This window comes from Podarcis bocagei, assembly GCF_964188305.1.
Source record: "Podarcis bocagei genome assembly, chromosome: 11".
In the NCBI taxonomy this organism is placed as follows: domain Eukaryota; kingdom Metazoa; phylum Chordata; class Lepidosauria; order Squamata; family Lacertidae; genus Podarcis; species Podarcis bocagei.
This window is the reverse complement of record NC_138136.1, coordinates 12,021,573-12,041,240: the sequence shown is the minus strand read 5'-3', so window position 1 is coordinate 12,041,240 and position 19,668 is coordinate 12,021,573. Positions and strand designations below refer to the sequence as shown.

The following is a 19,668-nucleotide window of genomic DNA, read 5'->3' as shown; positions in this document are numbered from 1 at the left end:
TACATATGAAAAACACATGGTCCGATGAAGGGCTCTTTGCTGAAGCTAAGCAGGCCTAGAATATAAATGTAAGAAATGTAGCAGGCCTGGAAGACTGGTGGACTATAAGTGTAAGAAAACAGGTTCATAAACAGGCTCTGAAAGAACAAATTGCCCAAGTCAGAACACCCCTGGCTAGATGCATATCCAGCTGTTCATCTTCCAACCATGCAAACCTGCCTTACTGTTCTTAAAACAACAACTAGAAGCACCATAGTTACAGATATTTTGTCATTGCAGAGCATACCGGTATTGCAATTGATAACTATCTTTGTAATCATTGTTTACCGCATCTTCGTATTGCTTTTATATATTTATTTCATAGTTTTTAAGCTGTACTTGGTAAAAACACTCCGGGTGGCATACATAAAGCCAAAACAAAGATAATGACAGCTTCTCCCAGATGGGAGTGCCCATTTTGTCTGGCCCCAGGGGAAACGGTGGGAAGAGGCTGATGATTCACATTGTCTATAGGGGCAGCCTACTCTCTAGCCTGGCAGCTGAGTGTGGGTTTACTGGGAGTGTGGACCAGCATGGCGGCCATTTTGCTCCAGTCTGCAGCCGGGTTTTAAAAGGGACGCCCATAGCTGTTAAGAGCAATGGCTTCACTTTTTCAAAGCCTGGGAAAATGAAAAAGGTATTTGGTACCCAAAGGACATTGAAGTAGGCACTAGGTAGCCTCTCTGAGGAGCGCATCCCACTGCTGGAAGGCCTGTTCCTCACCACCACTGCCTGTATTTTATTAATTATTATTTTTATTGAATTTACCGTATTTTTCGCTCTATAAGACGCACCTAGTTTTTAGAGGAGGGAAACACGAAAAGAAATATTCTGAATCAAATGTTGTACTAAACTATTTAATAAACTACCAGTATATCACGATAATATTTCAACCATGTAAAGTGAACAGCGGTCAACAGTGGCATTAAGAACCATCATCACGGTCATTAACAAATGAAGAGAGACTTTATCCCCTAGCAAGGGGGGCAGGCAATGGAACTATATGAGCTTCCCACATTGAGTCCCTTAGATCTAAGAACGGTATGGTTTGGCACTACACAATTATTTTAATAAAGCCAAAAGAAGTGGGACTTTCTTTCTTTTAGTTCATTGCAGAGAGTTCTGGGGGCTTTCGTATGGGGGAGAAATCTGATTCAGTTCCCATTTAAAGTCAAACCTACCCAATTCACACCTTTGTACACAACACAAGGACCAAACCACAGCCGCCCTTCAAATTTCACACTTCTGCAAAGGAAGGCACTACTGTCTCTGCAAGACCAGTGGCGGAGGGAGGGTCTTGTGTGGCGGCACATCGCCCACGCGAGCGTCACCCCAAGGGGGTGGTATGCGCATGTGTGCGCCCATCCCAATGGGGCGGCCGAGCATGGGGGCGGAGGGATTACACGGCTCCCGCTGTCCTTGCACTACACTCGTGTAAGCGGCTCCTGTCCCGCTTTGCTGCTTTAAAGCAAGCCCTCCTCCATGCAGCGTTCGCTTCATAAGACACACAGACATTTCCCCTTACCTTTTATGAAGAATAAAGTGCGTCTTATGAAGCGAAAAATACGGTATATACCGCCCTCTACCCAGAGGTCTCAAACAGAACAAAAGTATCTGTTCGAGAAGGAATTTGGGGAAGCACCCCAACTGATGATCTCAGGACCCAGTCCTGCAGTTCATAATGTTATTCCAGGACTTCCCCTTAAGCATCCTTAGGAAGCTGGGCACAAATACCAGGCCACTACAGGAGCTGCCTACCAATAGCACCCTAGGCTGACAGCTGCAGTCCGCAGTATTAGCAAGTCAGGTCATCACCTACTTTCCACCACTCCTTCTCTCTAGCTTACCAATTAGGTGGGACGTGTCAGTTTCCCATTGCAGCAGGCAGGCTGTCAGCAGCCCTACGTTATCCCTTCCTACCCAGTGGTGTGCGGTCAGTGGACTGGAAGTGGTTGCCAAGACCGCGTAACACTGGTCCTGAAAGACCTTCATTGGCTCCCAGTACGTTTCCGAGCGCAGTTCAAAGTGTTGACCTTTAAAGCCCTAAACGGCCTCGGCCCAGTAGACCTGAAGGAGCATCTCCACCCCCATCGTTCAGCCAGGACACTGAGGTCCAGCACCTAGGGCCTTCTAGCGGTTCCCTCACTGTGAGAAGTGAGGTTACAGGGAACCAGGCAGAGGGCCTTCTCGTGGTGATGCCCGCCCTGTGGAACGCTCTCCCATCAGATGTCAGGGAAATAAACAACAATCTGACTTTTAGAAGACCTCTGAAGGCAGCCCTGTTTAGAGAAGTTTTCAAAGTTTGATGTTTTATCGTGTTTTTAGTATTCTGTTGGGAGCCGCCCAGAGTGGCTGGGGAAACCTAGCCAGATGGGTGGGGAATAAATAAATTACTACTACTACTACAGTGGTACCTCAGGTTACATACGCTTCAGGTTACATACGTTTCAGGTTACAGACTCCGCTAACCCAGAAATAGTGCTTCAGGTTAAGAACTTTGCTTCAGGATGAGAACAGAAATTATGCTCCGGCAATGCGGCAGCAGCAGGAGGCCCCATTAGCTAAAGTGGTGCTTCAGGTTAAGAACAGTTGTAGGTTAAGTATGGACCTCCGGAACGAATTAAGTACTTAACCCGAGGTACCACTGTACTAGGGGACTAGGCTAGTTCCCTGAATGTTCCTGGTAAATTGGAGTATTGAAGTATTAAAGTATGGCGCCTCCTTCCCAAAGTCTAGAAAGTTTCTGTGTGGCTTAGGAAAGGGAAGCCCGATGCTCACACACATGATATCGGGATGCGTGATTCTAACTTCCCCTATGAAACATTTCACTGCCAAATCCACAGCAGCTGTTAGCCTGAAAAAATTTGTGGGCTGTTCTTTTTCTAGATCTTTCTTTCACCTCCATGGGCACAATTAAAATCAGATATCCTAAGCACACACACTATAGGAGAAAGGTATTAGAAGATTGCAGGTATTTTAAATGATTTTTCCCATTTAAAGTTCTGTAAAGAAAGCTACCTGGCTTCGGCACAAATTTGGAGCCAGCAGACTCAAAATCACTGCCATGTCTGAGAAGTGTTTTTTCCAAAAGGGTTCCTGAGCAGCGGCTTTCCCAAACTGTGTTCCAAACTGTTGCAAACACACACAACTTGTTTATTTAAACAAAGGCTCTGTTTGTCACTTTGTGGAATGCTGCCCTTCAGCAAAAAGGTGATCCGACGGCTTCTGCGCTCCTTCCTCTCCCCCTCTCCTGCGTCACTTCTTTGGATATTATCAAATCCTGTCAGTGCCGCCTTTCCAGGCATTTGGAGGGAGGCAGATAACAGATTTGCAGGTGGGAAGAGATTTGCACCCAGAGGGTAGGCGATGGTAAATGTATTGACTCTCTGACTGTCTCTTTACTTTTTTTATATAATAATATTTTATTAGAATTTTCCAAAAAGTTAACATCAACCAAAATCAACAAAAATCAGAAAAAACAAACAACAAACATCGAAAATCCAAACAGAAAAAAAGAAAAATACAAAGGAAAAAATTTAGCATAAAAGAAGAACACTCTTTTATATTAATAACTTTCAAAACCTTATTCTCTTTCCTTCCACCCGCCTTCCCTTCTTGTATTCTACTTTAAAAATTAGTTCAGCAAGATCGTTCATTATTCATTTTAAACCTTTATCCCTCCCTTTATAATCTTATTTATCTTAATCGCTAGAACTCCTTCATTTCATTTTCAGAGCCTTCAACATTCATAAATTTTACCTGACTGTCTCTTTACTTTTGTAGGGACTGGATTCAGAATATTAGTGGCGATGCTTCTTCATGTACTGCTGGTAAGCTTTTCTTTCTTTCCAAAAGAGGTGGGGAAATAATAAGTGTAATAAACATTTGGGCTGAGCTCCTCCACAGAATTGCTTGGTGCGATATCTAACACTTTTATTTAATGTGTAGTTTTTGTTACAATTAAAAAAACCCCACCTTTTTATTTTTGGCTTGTTTTTACTTTCCTTTCCCCCCTCCACCCCAAAATAGGGCCAATTCGCAGTCTGTGCCCCCCTCACATGTGCCACAACTGTTCCCTAGCTGTAACCTTTCCTCCATGCCCCAATTAGGCTTCAAAAAAGTCTTCTGTCGGCTGAAGGGAGGCTTCTCTCAGGAGAGGGACGGAGGGGCAGGGGGCCAGAACTCAGAGAAGGCCTCTGTTAGCTGTTATTGTAATTACTTGAGGAAATTGCCTTTTATACCCTTGAATTGTCATGGGGTTTATGAAATCAATACAGTGGTACCTTGGTTAGCGAACGTCTCCGTTGATGAACGTTTCGGTTTTCGAACGCCGTAAACCCAGAAGTAAATGCTTCAGTTTTCGAACACGCCTCGGACGTCAAACATGCCACACTGCTTCCGTATTGAGTTTTCGGTTTTCGAACGTTTCAGAACTCGAATGGTCTTCTAGAACGGATTATGTTCGAAAACCAAGGTACCATCATATTAATGTCTAATATAATGTTTCTGACTGAAAATACTTTTGGGTGTGCCTTCCAAAAGGACAATTTTTGCAATCCCAGAGATGATGCCTCAAGCCATTGAGTATCATCATCATCAACATATTGATATCCCACCTTTCTCCCAAGTTGGGATTCAAGGTGGCTTACATTTAAAAACATTATAGAATAGAAACACTAATTTAAACACATCAGGGCACAGTTAGAATCAGCAGTTAAAACAGTTTGTGCTGACAGCACGCCACGGATCAGTATCACTTGCTCTTTGCTTTCCAAAGGCCTGTCTGAATAGGACAGAAAGAAAACTGGCAGAAAAGAGACAGTCCAGCTTCTCTTGAGACACAGAAAAGGCTATCTCTTGTGTTACCACTAGGTGTGATGCTGATGGGACCAAGAGAAGGCGCTCACCCAAGGGTCTTAGCACCCTGGCAGGTTCACACATAACCAGCAATTTGAATTGTGCCTGGAAATGGACCAGTATCCGGTGAAGTTGTTTTAAACGAGGGAGTAACTGTGTTCCCTGTAACCAACCTCAGTCAGCAGTTTGGCTGCAACACACGGGATTTCTTGCCATAACAGAACATTTTCTGCAAAGAGTTGCTGTTGCTATTGCTTCCATATTAATGGGGGGGGAAATGGTGTGAATATGTTGAATAGAGATTCTGTTTTATTTATTTATTTATTGGGCTGTTAGTCAGTTTTTTTAACAAAAGAGAAAGCTGAAAAGCAACCTAGAATACGAAAATTGAAACCAGTGCAGAGTTAAACCAAATAAAAGCTAAAAGGAGTGATATACATAAAAAGGCATTGACGTCTACTAAAAGAGACCACACTAGCTAAAGACCAAAAGCCTGTAAAGGTTTTTTGCCTGGTGTCTAAAAGTAGCCAGTGATAGTGCTAGGCATGCTTCCCTGGGGAGAACATTCCATATGTGGGGAGCCACCACCAAAAAGGCCTGGCATAGTAGAACTCACAAGTATTTTCTTTGTATTGGGCACATGATCCAAAGCTTCATAGACTCACGGCTTCTTATGGTCAAATACTTTCTGGCTTTGTCCACCATGTGTGAGTTACTGAAAGCTCTGTTTGGCAATCTCTATTGCACACATGGAACCCTGCCAGACTCGGAAGATACAGACTCGGAAGATAGTTTGGCTTACTGTGTTGTGTGAACCAGGCGGTTGTGTTTTCTTGCAAAAGAATTTAAACGCAAAGCAGTATTTCAGATAAAAGGTAGTTGCACTTAAATATTTCAGCAATGTTTATGACTCTTCGGATCATTCATTTTTTGAGGTTTTGCACTTTCTGGGTTTGGGTTTTCCCTCCTGGCAATTTCATGTGTGCTCATTTTATTGGGATGAGCCTATGTACGCAGTCTTTGTTCCTGTGATGACTGAACATTATCTTTTAACACTTAAGGCTTAGAGAAGCATTCATGTGTTACTCTCCTCATCCCCGTACACAAATCATACGCTAATTACACAGATTTCTCCATCTTTGGAATACAGCAGTTTAGCAAGCAGTTCCAGAGATACTTAGGAATGCCACCACTTTATCCTAGACAAATACATATCCATTGTAAGCTGTACCCTGTGACGAGTATATAAGTGTTGTTGTTTCAGGCTAGTGTGACACGTGTTGTGAGCTGGTAGTTTTTTTCCAGTATATGCCTGCATGGCTGAATTGGCCTGCTCCCCACACCGAAAAGAAAACTCATTTCTGTTCTCGTTTACATTTATTTTGCTGTTCCAGATAAAGTAAGAGAGCATTATCTGCAGCACACTTTCAAGCATGGCAGCACTGCAGAGCTAAAATGCTCTCAGAAGTCCAACCTGGCCCAGGTGGTTTGGAAATTCAAGGACGATGTGCTCAAGGTGGAAAGTCCGAAGTACCGGCTGCTGGAGAAGGCGCTGCTGATCTTCAATTTGTCCGAGGGCGACAGCGGCGTCTATCAGTGCCTGTCGGAAGAAAAAGTGAAGAACCAGAAGTTCTCCCAAGTGTTGGCGAAACATGTTTTGGAACTGAGGAAAGTCCAACACACCACGCTGAGCCCCACCCAGCCAACCACACCGACAGAACGCAACGCGGAAGCAGCCAAAATGCCGACTGTCGCTATCCAAGACCCGGCCGCTCACACTTCCACCTCCCCAGTGGTACCAGTCACAACGTCCAGGATAGTGACGAATCCCATTGTCCCCACCCTGATGAGCACCGCACCTGACGTCGAGCTCTTGAACTCACCCCCCGAGGTCTCTGCAAAGACCATGTTTCTGAGGTCCAACGATAACTCCCTCTTGATGTTTCTCTTTCTCTTCTTTTTCCTGCTCTTCCTGTGCCTGTTTGCCTACAACTGTTACAAAGGGTTTCTGCCGGACCAGTGCCTGAAGTTTCGTTCTGCTATGTTACTTGGGAAGAAGAAGCCCAAGGCTGATTTCTCTGACTGTGAGCAAAGCGTGAAGGAGACCCTGGTGGAGCCAGGCAGTCTCCTGACCCAAAGCGGGGAGCACCCAAAACCGGCACATGACACGGGATATGAGACTGAAGCCGACTATGGAAACGGCCATGTTCAACACGATGAGGACCATTCACAGTCTTACAAAGAAGTCAAGAACAAACCTTTTGATGTCAAGTGCGAACTGAAATTTGCTGACTCGGATGCTGAGGGGGATTAAAGGAGAAAAACCCCACCTCCCCTAATGAAAGTACTGTCATTCTGAATCGTTTGTTTTCGAACACAAAACATTTTAGATGTGATAACTGGGCCAGAAAGGGCTACGTGTTCTCAGTTTTTTTGAAGTGACACATTGTCATTTCACACCTGGATAGAGCAGAGAGAGATCTCTCATTTTCTGAAAACGGTTCTGTTACACACTTATTTCTTATGTGTTTCTTCTTTATTTTAAATGGCCAGTTACGGTTTCACACGGTGAGCTTCTAAGCTGCCCTCCCCCTGCTCCCCAGCCAAGGATCATTTAACACTTGCACATACTGACTATTTTGATTAATCCCTCTTTTTCATAGAAGGTAAAATTAACTCTTGTTGCAGAGCCATACCAAAAAGGATTTCAGTAGCTCCTGCCTGCACGTATTTAACTGCCATTAAAAATCTAATTTCAGTTTAATTCCAAATTGGAAATGATGTTTAGTTTATCAGATTGGTAAATAATAGCCTTTTTGTCCAGATTGGGACATTTCTTTGCATCTAGTGATTTTAATGCATTTGTCTGGTAGTTTTAGCTGGTAAAAGAAATGTTGGATCTTTCCAAAATTGTTTGTGTACCTTTTTAGAATATGATGTATTCTAGAGTTGCATAAGGTTCTCAGGGATAAGCTTCGGTTAAATGTCTCTCCCCCCCTTTTTTTTAGAGGCGTTGATATGGTAATCATTTTGAGAGCTTAATGTTCATTTTTGGGTTGTGGGGAGTTTAGCTTTAGAAAAAAGATGTTAAAAAGATGTAGTTGGACACTGCCACATTAACTGATTTTATGGATTTGTTTTAAGGTTTTAAAAAAGTGGATTATTGTGGACAAACAGTAGTCACTGAACCACAGCAGTGTGAGAGGCTTCTGTTTCAGAGATACAGTGCGGACCTTGGCAAACATGCGATGGACCTCTCAAAAGAGACTGTTGAGGATGTCATGCATTTTGTAACTTTTCTCCACAGTTGGGAAGCAATAGGGCTCCAGCCTCTCTCACCCCCATAATCAACTTTGCCAAATATTTTCACTGTTTCTTCACAACTTCCACCAATGTTTTCCAAAAAGGCAACTGGAGAAAAGAAATCAGAGAAGAGCAGAAAACTGCCCAAAGGGTCGACCACTTTATCTCTCCTGGGACTCAACAACGGCACTATTTGTCTGTAAAACTCCTTTGTGCTGTACAGTTTTTTAAAATCCTTGTCTCTCGCTGTCTTTTGTGTCTCATGTAAATATGGTTAGAAATAGAGACGACTGAGTAGGCAACATGTCCCAAAGTCCTTTCCTTTTCTTTGTTCCTGTTGAAATATTTCCCCAGCACACACCTTAGATGGTCTTAGTGTAAACTGTTCTAGATTTTGTATGGTTCATTTTTGCTTTTATTTTTCTATTTTTGATTCTGTATATATGAAAAAAATAAGGAAATAAATATTGAAGTTCATTGTATTTCATCCTTGTCCTTGAGCAATAATAACTTGTCTTTAAAAAAACCAGAAGCTTTAGAGGGTTTTCTCGCTGTAAGATTTGAACAGGTGCGATTTCCTGTATTTCAAAACAGAAATAAGAAGGAACTTTCTTTTGATTAAATGTTCGCTGCTCATTTCCCCCCTCCTTTGCAAACTATTTCTTTGGCATGTTCTTAGAACTTTTTTCCTTAGTGCCCTTTTCTTCTTCTTTTTCCTCTTCTGTCCTCTTCGGCCACAGCTTCATCTCCCATAACTTTCCCTCCTACTGGTTCCTCCTCTTTGTCCTGTATGGAAAGTGACTCACGTCTTCCATCCATCAGTCCCCAGCCTGATGTTTGGTCTAGCGCAGATTTTGCCACAGTCACCTTGATGCCACCGTTCCTAAGTGACCAGATCCGGCGTGTGGGTGCCCAGGCCACCTTCTTCCTCTTCTGCCAAGCTACGGGTAAGTCGGAGGATGCTGTTACCCATTCCTGCAGGTTGCATTCACCAAATCGCATTTGCTTTAACTTCTTTTCTGCACGAGCCCAAGGAGTTGAATGGCAAGAGAGGTCAGGGCTCCAAAAAGGTTTGTGCTGAGGATGGGAAACTGTGGTCCTTCCTCCCATCACAGGCAGTATTGTTGGGTGGCAAAAAATGGGGGCGTACGGTCTCCCCAGGCAGCAGAAATCAGTGATGTCAGCTTGGAAGGGCCTTACGCATCCTGCAAGTTGTGCACACAAGGTTTAAAATCAGCCCTTCTAACAACTTCTCTTACGTCAGTCATTAGAATCAGTCCCCAATGTCTTTTCCTTCATACGTGGCTACAGGAAATAGGAGCATTACCGCAACTTTAATGACATTTCGGAAACATTTTCCAGATCAAAAAATATTGCCAAACTTTGGTTTATTTGTGCTGTATATTTGAGAGCGTCTTTTTCAGGAATTTTGTATTTACAAGTACAGTCTGACATCTACTTACATATCCCTCTGGATACAGAATCTTCGGGTTACGCCATGGCAAACCCGGAAGTGTATACGTCCAGGTTTTGCCGTGCATGCATGTGCAGAAGCACGCTTCTATTTACATAATTTTCGGGGTGCGAACTGACCCCTGGAACGAATTAAGTTCATATCTGGAGGGTCCACTGTACTCACAATTTTAATAAACTGGCTTATGTCAAATATCATCTGCTGGAGTTAACCATATTAAGGCTAAAGCACGGTTTTTCCATCTAGAAATCTATGCTGTGTTGATGTAGGTCTCCCGATCTGTGTTTAAAAAAATCATGGGTTGGTGGGATGTGATCTTTAGTTTTGGTTCTTTAAATAATCCAGCTCTTTATTTACAGTTCTTCAGATCTAAACTTTTCAGGATAGGCATGCAATTTCCAAGTAAGGCATCTCAACATTCTTTCACTACCAACTCCCATCATCTCTAGCTTGCAAGACCTGCGATCAGGAATGATGAGAATTGTAGTCTGAAAACAGCTGGAGATCCAAGTTTGGGAAACACTGGGTTAGGTGATTTTCCTTTGTTTGCTTTGAATTAAAATCAGAATTTTGGAACATGGCAATCCAAACAAAGCTGTAAAACTGAATTCTTTAAATGAATAGAATGTACAGTTCCATTGCTGAACAACATGACCTCTTGTCCCTTCAAACTCCAATCTAGTTAAACGAAATTTTCTGCCATTTCTATATTCATCTTGTTTCTGGCCTTGGAATCTGTGTTGAAGATTTATCCCATAACTCGGCTTGCTCTTAATATACCAAGCTGATGAAATAAATAAAATGTTGCATCCCTGTAGCTGTTGTGTGTCTTCTAATTAGGCCAAAGGGCTTAGGACCATAAGTACATTGGTAAGAACTGCCCTTGGGCTGCTTAATGTGATTTATTATAGATCATCAGGTGCCGCCATGACTTAGTCCTGCTGGTTATCCAGCTGATCAGATTACAAACGTAATGCTGCTTCTTGCTTCCTCCCAGGTCCTATTTGCAGTTGTTTGCTTGCTCATGGTGATTCAATCATATTACCACTTCCTGCTACAATATAAGCATATGGACACTATTGATGAAGTTCTGCTTGATGCTTTCTATGTGTAATGGTGTGTGGAACTGGTATTGCAGAATGGTTAGAATCATTAGAGGTTTCCCCAAGTCAGGACTCTCCACGGCCTGGTTCACCTTTTCCTGGATTTTCCAGGGTCTCCTCTTCTTTGGTGATCACTCATAGCCGAGTAAGATTGCCTTCCATAAACACGGTTTTAACATTGAGTCTGTAAGTGACTGTGGAGGCCAATTCTGGATCCACACGTCCTTCCACAGAGGGGACATTGGTTTCCCGGCGGGAGTTGATCACGGTGTGTATTTCCCAAGCGTGCCTTCCTCTTAGCACGTTTCTCCCTTGCATCCTGAGTTTGAGTGTTTTCAAAGCCCATGGCACTTTTGGAAAAGGCTGTTCTCCAACTGGAGCGCTCACAGGCAATTGTTTCCTAATTGTTGGTGTTTATACTACATTTTTAAGGGTCTAGCAAACCCTTGATTGTGCAAGGGTTGAGACGTTGCACAAGGGAAGTTAAAATAATATACTCTACTAAAAATATTTTTTTTAAACACCTGTAGATTCTATCACACCAAAGGAAGTAGGTTGTGTGAGTCTTATCTTGGACAATGGGAATGTTGAATATTGTGTGTATCACACTCTTTTCTGCATCTGCACGGCAAGAAACATCTTATCTATGCTATTCTCCTTGTGATTCAGTTTGTAGGTACAGTACAGTGGTACCTCGGGTTAAATACTTAATTCATTCCGGAGGTCCGTTCGTAACCTGAAACTGTCCTTAACCTGAAGCACCACTTTAGCTAATGGGGCCTCCTGCTGCCGCCGCGCCGCTGGGGCACGATTTCTGTTCTCATCCTGAAGCAAAGTTCTTAACCCGAGGTACTATTTCTGGGTTAGCGGAGTCTGTAACCTGAAGCGTCTGTAACCTGAAGTGTATGTAACCCAAGGTACCACTGTACTGAAATTGGCCCATTGACGTCAAATATCAGATGTGCTTTTGTACTATGTTTAGTTTGGTACAACTTTGCTTGGTTGGTACTTCCCTTCTTCCCTCTTCTGATAATAAAAGTATTTCTCCTCCCCTCCCATGTCTTCCCAGAGATCTAGTTAATTATTTCTACAAGGTCTCGTTTAGAAGAACAAAAACCCTTGCTTCATCAGCTGGATTTCTCAACTTTAAGAATTGCAAAATGTAGCTTAGGATACACATCCAGTCTTGCTCTGAAGCAGCACAATTTCAGAAGTATGCCAAGGACGTGTTAAGATACTACGGCAATTTCAGACTTTTCTGAGTGCTTTCTCCAGCTGCTGTGACTACAGAAGCCAGAGAAGAGGAGCAGGGCTTCCTTGGTGTAGGCACAATGCAGGCATAAACAGAAGCACAGGCTGACAGACTGCATTGCCGACGTGAATTGAGAAATGCAACATCTAAACTTGCTCTTAAATTCTGATTTCCTCTATAAACCTGTTCAGATTCTGTTCAGAACTACATTTTAAGTGAATTTGTTTAATGAAGGATTAGATAAATCTAAACGGGCACGTTTTCTGCCACCAGCTGTTGCAGCGTTCTTGCTCTTAACATACAACAGGATGTCAGGAAGTCCAACTGTTCTTGAACCTTGGGGTCAAAGAGCATGATACACATTTTATTTATAAACCCATGCATAAAAACAGCTAGGGTTTATTTTATTTTATTTGAAGTGTTTGCATCCTGCCTTTCTGTCCAAAATGATTTGCATTGAGAATTAACGTTAGCGTAAAAAACAACAACAACAAGATGGGTAAAAGTGTAAGAAAGCAAAAATAAAATCAAAGTGTGTTGATTGGGAAGCATCTGTGACAGACACTCATTTTCCTCACTACGCCTTGTCTGCCAGCTAGTTGTCTGGGCGAGTGAGCAGGCATTAGCAATGGCAAACTGAAGGGAGAAAGGCTACATAGACTTGTCTGAGGGTCTCCCAAAACCTGGTCTAGTGGACTGGCTAAAAAACTAATCTCTGAACCCAGATAGCAAAGAGCCCTTAGAGAACTAGATTCTAATAATAATTCAGTTTGACAGTAAAATCAGTCACTTCCAGAAATTGGAAGGTATGCAATTTAAGACTACTTTTTGAGGTTCTTTGGGGTAAGGCTGGATGAAGAGTTGGGACAGCAGACTTCTGAAAAAGAACTGGATTAACTTCTGCATGAGGAAGTTCTGCCTCTTCAACCATTGGATTTCTATGAGAGCATCAAGCATATGTAAAGGTAAAGGGACCCCTGACCATTAGGTCCAGTCGCGGACGACTCAGGGGTTGTGACGCTCATCTCGCTTTATTGACCGAGGGAGCCGGCGTACAGCTTCCAGGCATGACTAAGCTGCTTCTGGCAAACCAGAGCAGCGCATGGAAATGCCGTTTATCTTCCCGCCGGAGTGGTACCTATTTATCTACTTGCACGTTGATGTGCTTTCGAACGGCTAGGTGGGCAGGAGCAGGGACCGAGCAATGGGAGCTCACCCCGTCACGGGGATTCGAACTGCCGACCTTCTGATTGGCAAGTCCTAGGCTCTGTGGTTTAACCCACAGCGCCACCCGCGTCCCTCCAAGCATGTGTAGATGCAGGTAATTCAGTAGATACCATATCCACAGACTTCAAACGAGCTTTTGATAAAGTCCCTCACTAGAGGCTCCTGAGTAAGCCTGGCAGACCTTGGACAAGACGTCAGACGCCTGTTGTAAGTCAGTAATTGATCAAAAGAACTGGAAACACAAGGGAAGAGTTAAAGAGTCTTCACAGTGGAAGGAAATAAGCAGTGGCGTCCTCTAAGGGTACAGCACGCCCTTAAATATCAGTTGCTAGGGAAGAAACGGAGGAAGCTTGTAGCCTCCATCTCTCCACACTTCCAGAAGCAGCAGCTGGCTGTGGGTGGACGTTTCATCTGATCCAGCAGAGTTCTTTGCTTCTCAAGTCTTGTGTTTTCTTATCCTGATATATCTGTGGAGTTTCACATTCCTGAACGAGGCTGTGGCAACTCTTCCCGGCTTGCTTGTGGTTTATAACATTCACAAAGCAGCTTATCGTCAAGAGAGATCTGATTCCTGCTTTACTTTTCAAAATAACAAGCAATTGAACAAAGTAGCTCACTGTGCAAAATCAGGTTACTTTTTCATTTTGTTTCTTTTAAGATAGGGTGTTACTCAGAAAACACAGTATCAGCTAGGATTCTCAGCCAAAATTCCGAAAAGGATAGCAAGAGGCAGTGATTAAAACGGAACTTCTGCATAGTCTGGAACTTGCTGATGTGGCCGTCTTATTCCTTGCAGAAATGTAGCCATAAGCTTTTCTCATCCTGTGAAATGCACCTTAAAACAAAACAAAACTGCAGTGGTACCTTGGGTTAAGTACTTAATTCGTTCCGGAGGTCCGTACTTAACCTGAAACTGTTTTTAACCTGAAGCACCACTTTAGCTCATGGGGCCTCCTGCTGCTGCTGCGCCGCCGGAGCACTATTTCTGTTCTCATCCTGAAGCAAAGTTTTTAACCTGAAGCACTATTTCTGGGTTAGCGGAGTCTGTAACCTGAAGCGTATGTAAACCCGAGGTACCACTGTACTTTTCAGCAGGTACAAGTGACCTAGACTTCTCACTAGTCACTTCTTGACTTTGCCTGGTTTTCAAGAAAGCTCTTCTGTGCTGTTTTAATTACCAGTTTCAGCTCGTAAGGCAGATGCCTCAAAAGAGAATTTAGCCCCTAAATCCACTTCTCTGCTCAATTTTTCTCTTGCTTCCTTGTGTGGAGTCGTCATTTCAATCCCTGCCTAGGATTGTGAATTCTGGATTCATTGAACTGGTGTAAGAATCTGATTTTGCAACTCTTGCTCTTAGGAATGTGAGATGGACAAAATAGTGGACTTGTGGCATTTCTTGTAAAAATCAAGGCTCTGTAGGTCTGGTGTGGGCCTTACATACCTCCAATTCCATGTTATCTGGTTCTTTTTCTTTCTCTAAATATAGACTTCCTGGAGAAGAAGGAACCTTCTGACATGGAATCTAAATAACCATTTGGAACAAGGTGGCCAAGACTGGCCCAATCGGAATGCAGATTCAAGGGCATACCTAGGGGCCGGGTAGGTTGGCCCCTGCCAAGGGTGAAAAAATCTTAGAGTGGCCAGGAGCCCGCCCACAAGCTCCCCAGGCCACTCTGCTGCTCTGGGAGGCTGGGCAAAGCACATAGTCTCCTCTGGGTGCCTTGGTGAAGGAATCCAGTCGCTGGTGTTGGCCATCGCAGCAGCCCTGTGGGGCCCCCTCCCCAGTGGTACTATTTAGAAGTGAGGGAAGAAAGAGAGGGCAAGAGTAGCAGGAAGAGGAAAAGGAGGGAGGATGGAGGATGGAGGCAGAAGGGAAAGCAGCCAGCAGAGGGAGGGAGTTTAGCAGACAGACGGATGGACTGACGAAGGAGATGGGGAGGAAGGGCAGAGCAGACCCAACCCCAATGGCTGCAGAGGAAATCACTGGTGGAGCACAAAAGGAAACATGGTCTCTCCCTGCTTTGGAGGTTCCAATACAGCTCTTTGCCAAGGGCACAAGGGAGCCTGGGTCCACAGAACGATACCATTGTCTTTGGCCGAGGGCAGCAAGTTTGACCCCTTTGCTCGCCTCGTTGTTAGCCTCCAGTTCCACCTTTTTTAGGTGCCTTCAGCTATCTAGCAAGGCAAGGGTCTCTGCCACACACACACCCCACCTCCTCAATGAAGAGGGACCGAGGTGGCCCTTCCACAGAGTGAGGAATTCCAAGCACAGGATCTGGAAGAGAGCGCGTTTCCCCACCGTGGCAGCTCACGATGGCATTCACAAGGCAATCTCTGAGATACGATACCCACAGTTCCTCTGCGAAAGGACCTGCTCGCTGTTCATCAGGAGGGTGGGCAGCAGCAGAAGAACTGCAACAGCAAAAAAAGAACAAGCAAGTTAGTACAGTGGTACCTCGGGTTAAGAACTTAATTCGTTCTGGAGGTCTGTTCTTAACCTGAAACTGTTCTTAACCTGAAGCACCACTTTAGCTAATGGGGCCTCCTGCTACCGCTCCTGATACCGCTGCGCCACCGGAGCAAGATTTGTGTTCTCATCCTGAAGCAAAGTTCTTAACCCGAGGTACTATTTCTGGGTTAGCGGAGTCTGTAACCTGAAGCGTCTGTAACCTGAGGTACCATTGTAGTAAGAGACATGGGGGGGGGGAGCATGGAGAGGAGGATGGTGCTACCGCTTCAAATAATGGGAGTACAGCAATGGGAAAGGAGAGGGGGAGCTGCAACCCACCTTAGGCAGCTTGAGCGTGCCAGGGACACTTTGAGTACAGTGGTACCTCAGGTTAAGAACTTAATTTGTTCTAGAGGTCCGTTCTTAACCTGAAATTGTTCTTAACCTGAAGCACCACTTTAGCTAATGGGGCCTCCCGCTGCCGCCGCGCCGCCGGAGCACGATTTCTGTTCTCACCCTGAAGCAAAGTTCTTAACCTGAAGCACTCTTTCTGGGTTAGCGGAGTCTGTAACCTGAAGCCTATGTAACCTGAAGTGTATGTAACCCGAGGTACCACTGTACTGGAAATGCTGGCCATGTTCTACCTCAAAGAGATACAATCTCGTCCGGTGCCTGATTCCACACAGACCAAGGCCTATTTTTAATGCCTGGGCTCATTCATTATTTCCTGCGCAATAAATGAGAGGGCTAGGAAGCATCTGCTGTGCAAAGTGTTTTCCTCCCCGCTCGGCAATCCGAGACTGTCATCGCACATCTGGAGGTGGGCAGCCAGGGAAGCTCGAGTCCAAGAATCTCTCATTAGAAATCCAGCTTGGACCACAGGCCATCTCCCCCTCGTGCTGGATTTGGCAGGAGCTGACACGGCAGAAGCCCCTTAATGTTCCTCCGTTATCTCAAGCCACGGCCAGGCACAGAGCCTCCTGTGCCAGTTCATTAGGATGTTTGCTTGTGCATCTCTTCCCCACGGAGTCACGGGGTTTGCTGAACGAGAGTTTAAAATATTTCCCTTTAAAACGTTTCCCTTTAATATGTTTCCCTTTAATACGTTTCCCTTTAATACGTTTAAAGAGAGATTGCAGTCTCTCTTTAAAAAAACTTGGGTCCTGATTTCTTCCTTCTAGTTCTTTCCCTGGGTTTCTGAACAGCAGCTTGCAGCCTATCCTGCAATTGCATGAATTATCCCAAACATCAGCTGGATATGGGCGCGTCTTTGCAGGATCACAGGGAAAACACTTCCTGCCCACCACTTAGGGGATCTGCCATGGCTTGCCAGTTCTCCCTCCTACCCGGGCCACAAGAAGCCATAGCAAATGCTTGCTTTGCATGAAAGGATCTTCAAAGTTATAGCGTTTCAAATCCTTACGCGTTCAGCTCACAGCAAAGCTCAACATGGGGGAATTGTGCCAGATGTTGCATTCGTTTCCGAGATTAAATTTTACTGTGGTCACATACGCACTTTTCATGCTTCTGGAGCCTTCGTCTAGCAGATTTCGTTTGTGACAGAAAACAAAATATATGATACATCAACAGATGGACAGATAGTTGTTATTAAAATCTCTTGCTGTTTACAACTTTATTAGGAATTGGTGATAGGGTAGTCTTGGTTCAGTTGTTTCCCCTGATGGACTGTGATAAGCACCAGTGGAACATGAGGCATTTTTATTAGGTTGGCCCAAATGTCTTCAGTTTTGACATGTGGAGGAGCTATAGCTCTGGGGGATGGCATTTACAGAAGACCCCACATTCAGTCTCCAGGTAGGACCAGGAGAAACCTTGGATAGCCGCTGACAGTCATTTTAGACAACACTGAGCTCTGTGGACCATTGGTCTGGCCCCTGTGCTCCTTTGTGTGCCACCAGAATGGTGATCACAGCTAATGTCACTGAATTGGTACCCAACCGAAGATTTCCGCAGCCCAAGAGCAATTCTCTAAGCTCTTTATTCTTCCTGGCAGCTTACCTGGCAGTCGTACTTCGCCGCTACTCACATCTCTCTACTTGATTTCCATCCTTGATAATCTCATTTTCAGCGACCTTCAGGGAGACCTCATCTAAGATTAGCTCCAGAAATAGGACAGGCAGTAAATTAATTTGAAGGATGGCGTTGGCCGCCTCTCGGTTTATTCTGACTTGCAAAGCTTTCCTTAGGTGATTTGATATTACCTTAGCTGGGTTTGTTTTGGCAAGGGGGGTTACTTGCTGGAAACATGAGTTTTACAGCAGAAGGCTCATTCATCTGCACCTCTGCTCAGTCCAGTGTTACTAACCCAAGGAAGCTTTTCATGTGAATCATAATAATAAATACCCTGTTAGTTAAACTCAGAGTAGACCCTCTGAAATTAATGGATTTAAGGGCATTGTTTTCAACAGGTCTGCTGTGGGTACAACTGATAATGACTATTGCCCAATAGTAGCAGGAAGTAGATAATCTTCAAGCATTCAGTATTCCGCAAGTCTTCTTGGATTCCTGGAACAATACACAGGTTTAACCAGTTTCCCCAACACGCAGTCATTCATTAATTTATTTTTCAGTCTCCCTAGACTTGGATCCACATGGAATTCAAGGTTCTCCATGAATCTTGACGATACACATTTCTGAGGCTTCCAAAATCAAAGTCAGCCTAGCAGCAGCAGGTGGGAGGAAATTCACCACCTGGGGGGGACGGACGACTTGGTTGTGTGAATTGGTTCTCTCTTCTAAGGACAGCTTTGTGCTGTGCAGTGACGGAGGCTACTGGGCTTTGGTGGCGACTCCCAAGAAATTAATGTCCACTGGTTCACCATGTAGGTTAGCTTGCTAGCGTGTGCTTTCCTCAGCACCTCCAAAGGAATGTTTTGCAGTCGCATGAAGGTGGTGAATGGGTGTGGGGGAGAGAATCTACTTGGCAGGTCTCTTGTCTAGTTGGTGAGCTGTGGCACACAAAGGACTTGTGGCAGTAGCCACAAGTACAGTCGTACCTTGCTTTCCAAACAGCTTAGTTCCAGAACGTTTTGGCTCCCAAAACCTCAAAGCCAGAAGTGACTGTTCCGGTTTGCAAACTTTTTTTGGAAGCCGAACGTCCAATGGGGCTTCCGTGGCTTCCGGAGCTTCCTGCAGCCAATCAGAAGCCGTGCTTTGGTTTCCAAACGTTTTGGAAGTTGAACGGACTTCCAGAACAGAGCTGGAACGACTGAACACAAGTCTCCTTAGCCTGAGTCTCTTTCTCCTCCCCCAGCCATATTGCCAGAGCTTCAGCTAGAGAAAGTGTCATGCCCTGCAACAATGGGGCTGGTTTTAATAGTATTCCTTTAAAGGGGGTGATGTGGGGTGGAGGGAGAAAATAGGTACAACAGAGATGCCACTAAAGACATCTTTTCCTGGAACTGGCATTCTGACCTGGCCTGGAACATCCTAAAGTGCTCACCTGCATCATGTTACAAGATGAAACATAGCAATACCAGATGTGCCTGGAACTTCATACAGGGGTGGGTGAGTCGCCTGGCGAATACTTTCAAACAACACAGGCCCAACAGAGAGCGTCTGCCACAGAGAGGCTGTTTTTTTGTGCTGCTTTCACCACACATTTAGCATCAAGAGGAGAGGAGTGCTTTTACCTGACCCCTCCAGTGGTTGGAGGGTGAACACACTTTTGTAGGCTCCACATGTGTTTTAGAAGTCTTGATTTCCCAGGGTTGTTACTGTTGCAGAGAAAGGAATGTCTGTCCTGTAATGGCAGCAAGGTGCACTCCCAAGTCCAAGGCGACTATGGGGTTGCGGCGCTCGTCTCGCTTTCAGGCCGAGGGAGCCAGCATTTGTCTGCGGACAGCTTTCCAGGTCACGTGGCCAGCAGGACTAAACTGCTTTTGGCACAATGGGACACTGTGACAGAAACCAGAGCGCATGGGAACACCATTTACCTTCCTGC

General features: G+C 44.6%; 2 protein-coding genes across 6 annotated transcripts in view; both read left to right on the top strand.

Annotated features, from left to right (window-relative positions):
- Positions 1-8,681, top strand: part of LOC308597677 (semaphorin-4D-like) — a 122,029-nt gene extending 113,348 nt beyond the window's left edge. For all 5 annotated transcript variants that reach the window (XM_081213639.1, XM_081213635.1, XM_081213637.1 and 2 more), the window contains 2 exons: positions 3,823-3,869; positions 6,291-8,681. In XM_081213639.1, the coding sequence (XP_081069765.1) occupies positions 3,823-3,869; positions 6,291-7,210 (967 nt within the window). In that variant the 3' untranslated portion in view covers positions 7,211-8,681. The remainder of the gene's footprint in view (positions 1-3,822; positions 3,870-6,290) is intronic.
- Positions 1-19,668, top strand: part of LOC308597814 (uncharacterized protein) — a 349,730-nt gene that overhangs the window by 321,629 nt on the left and 8,433 nt on the right. The window lies entirely within an intron of this gene.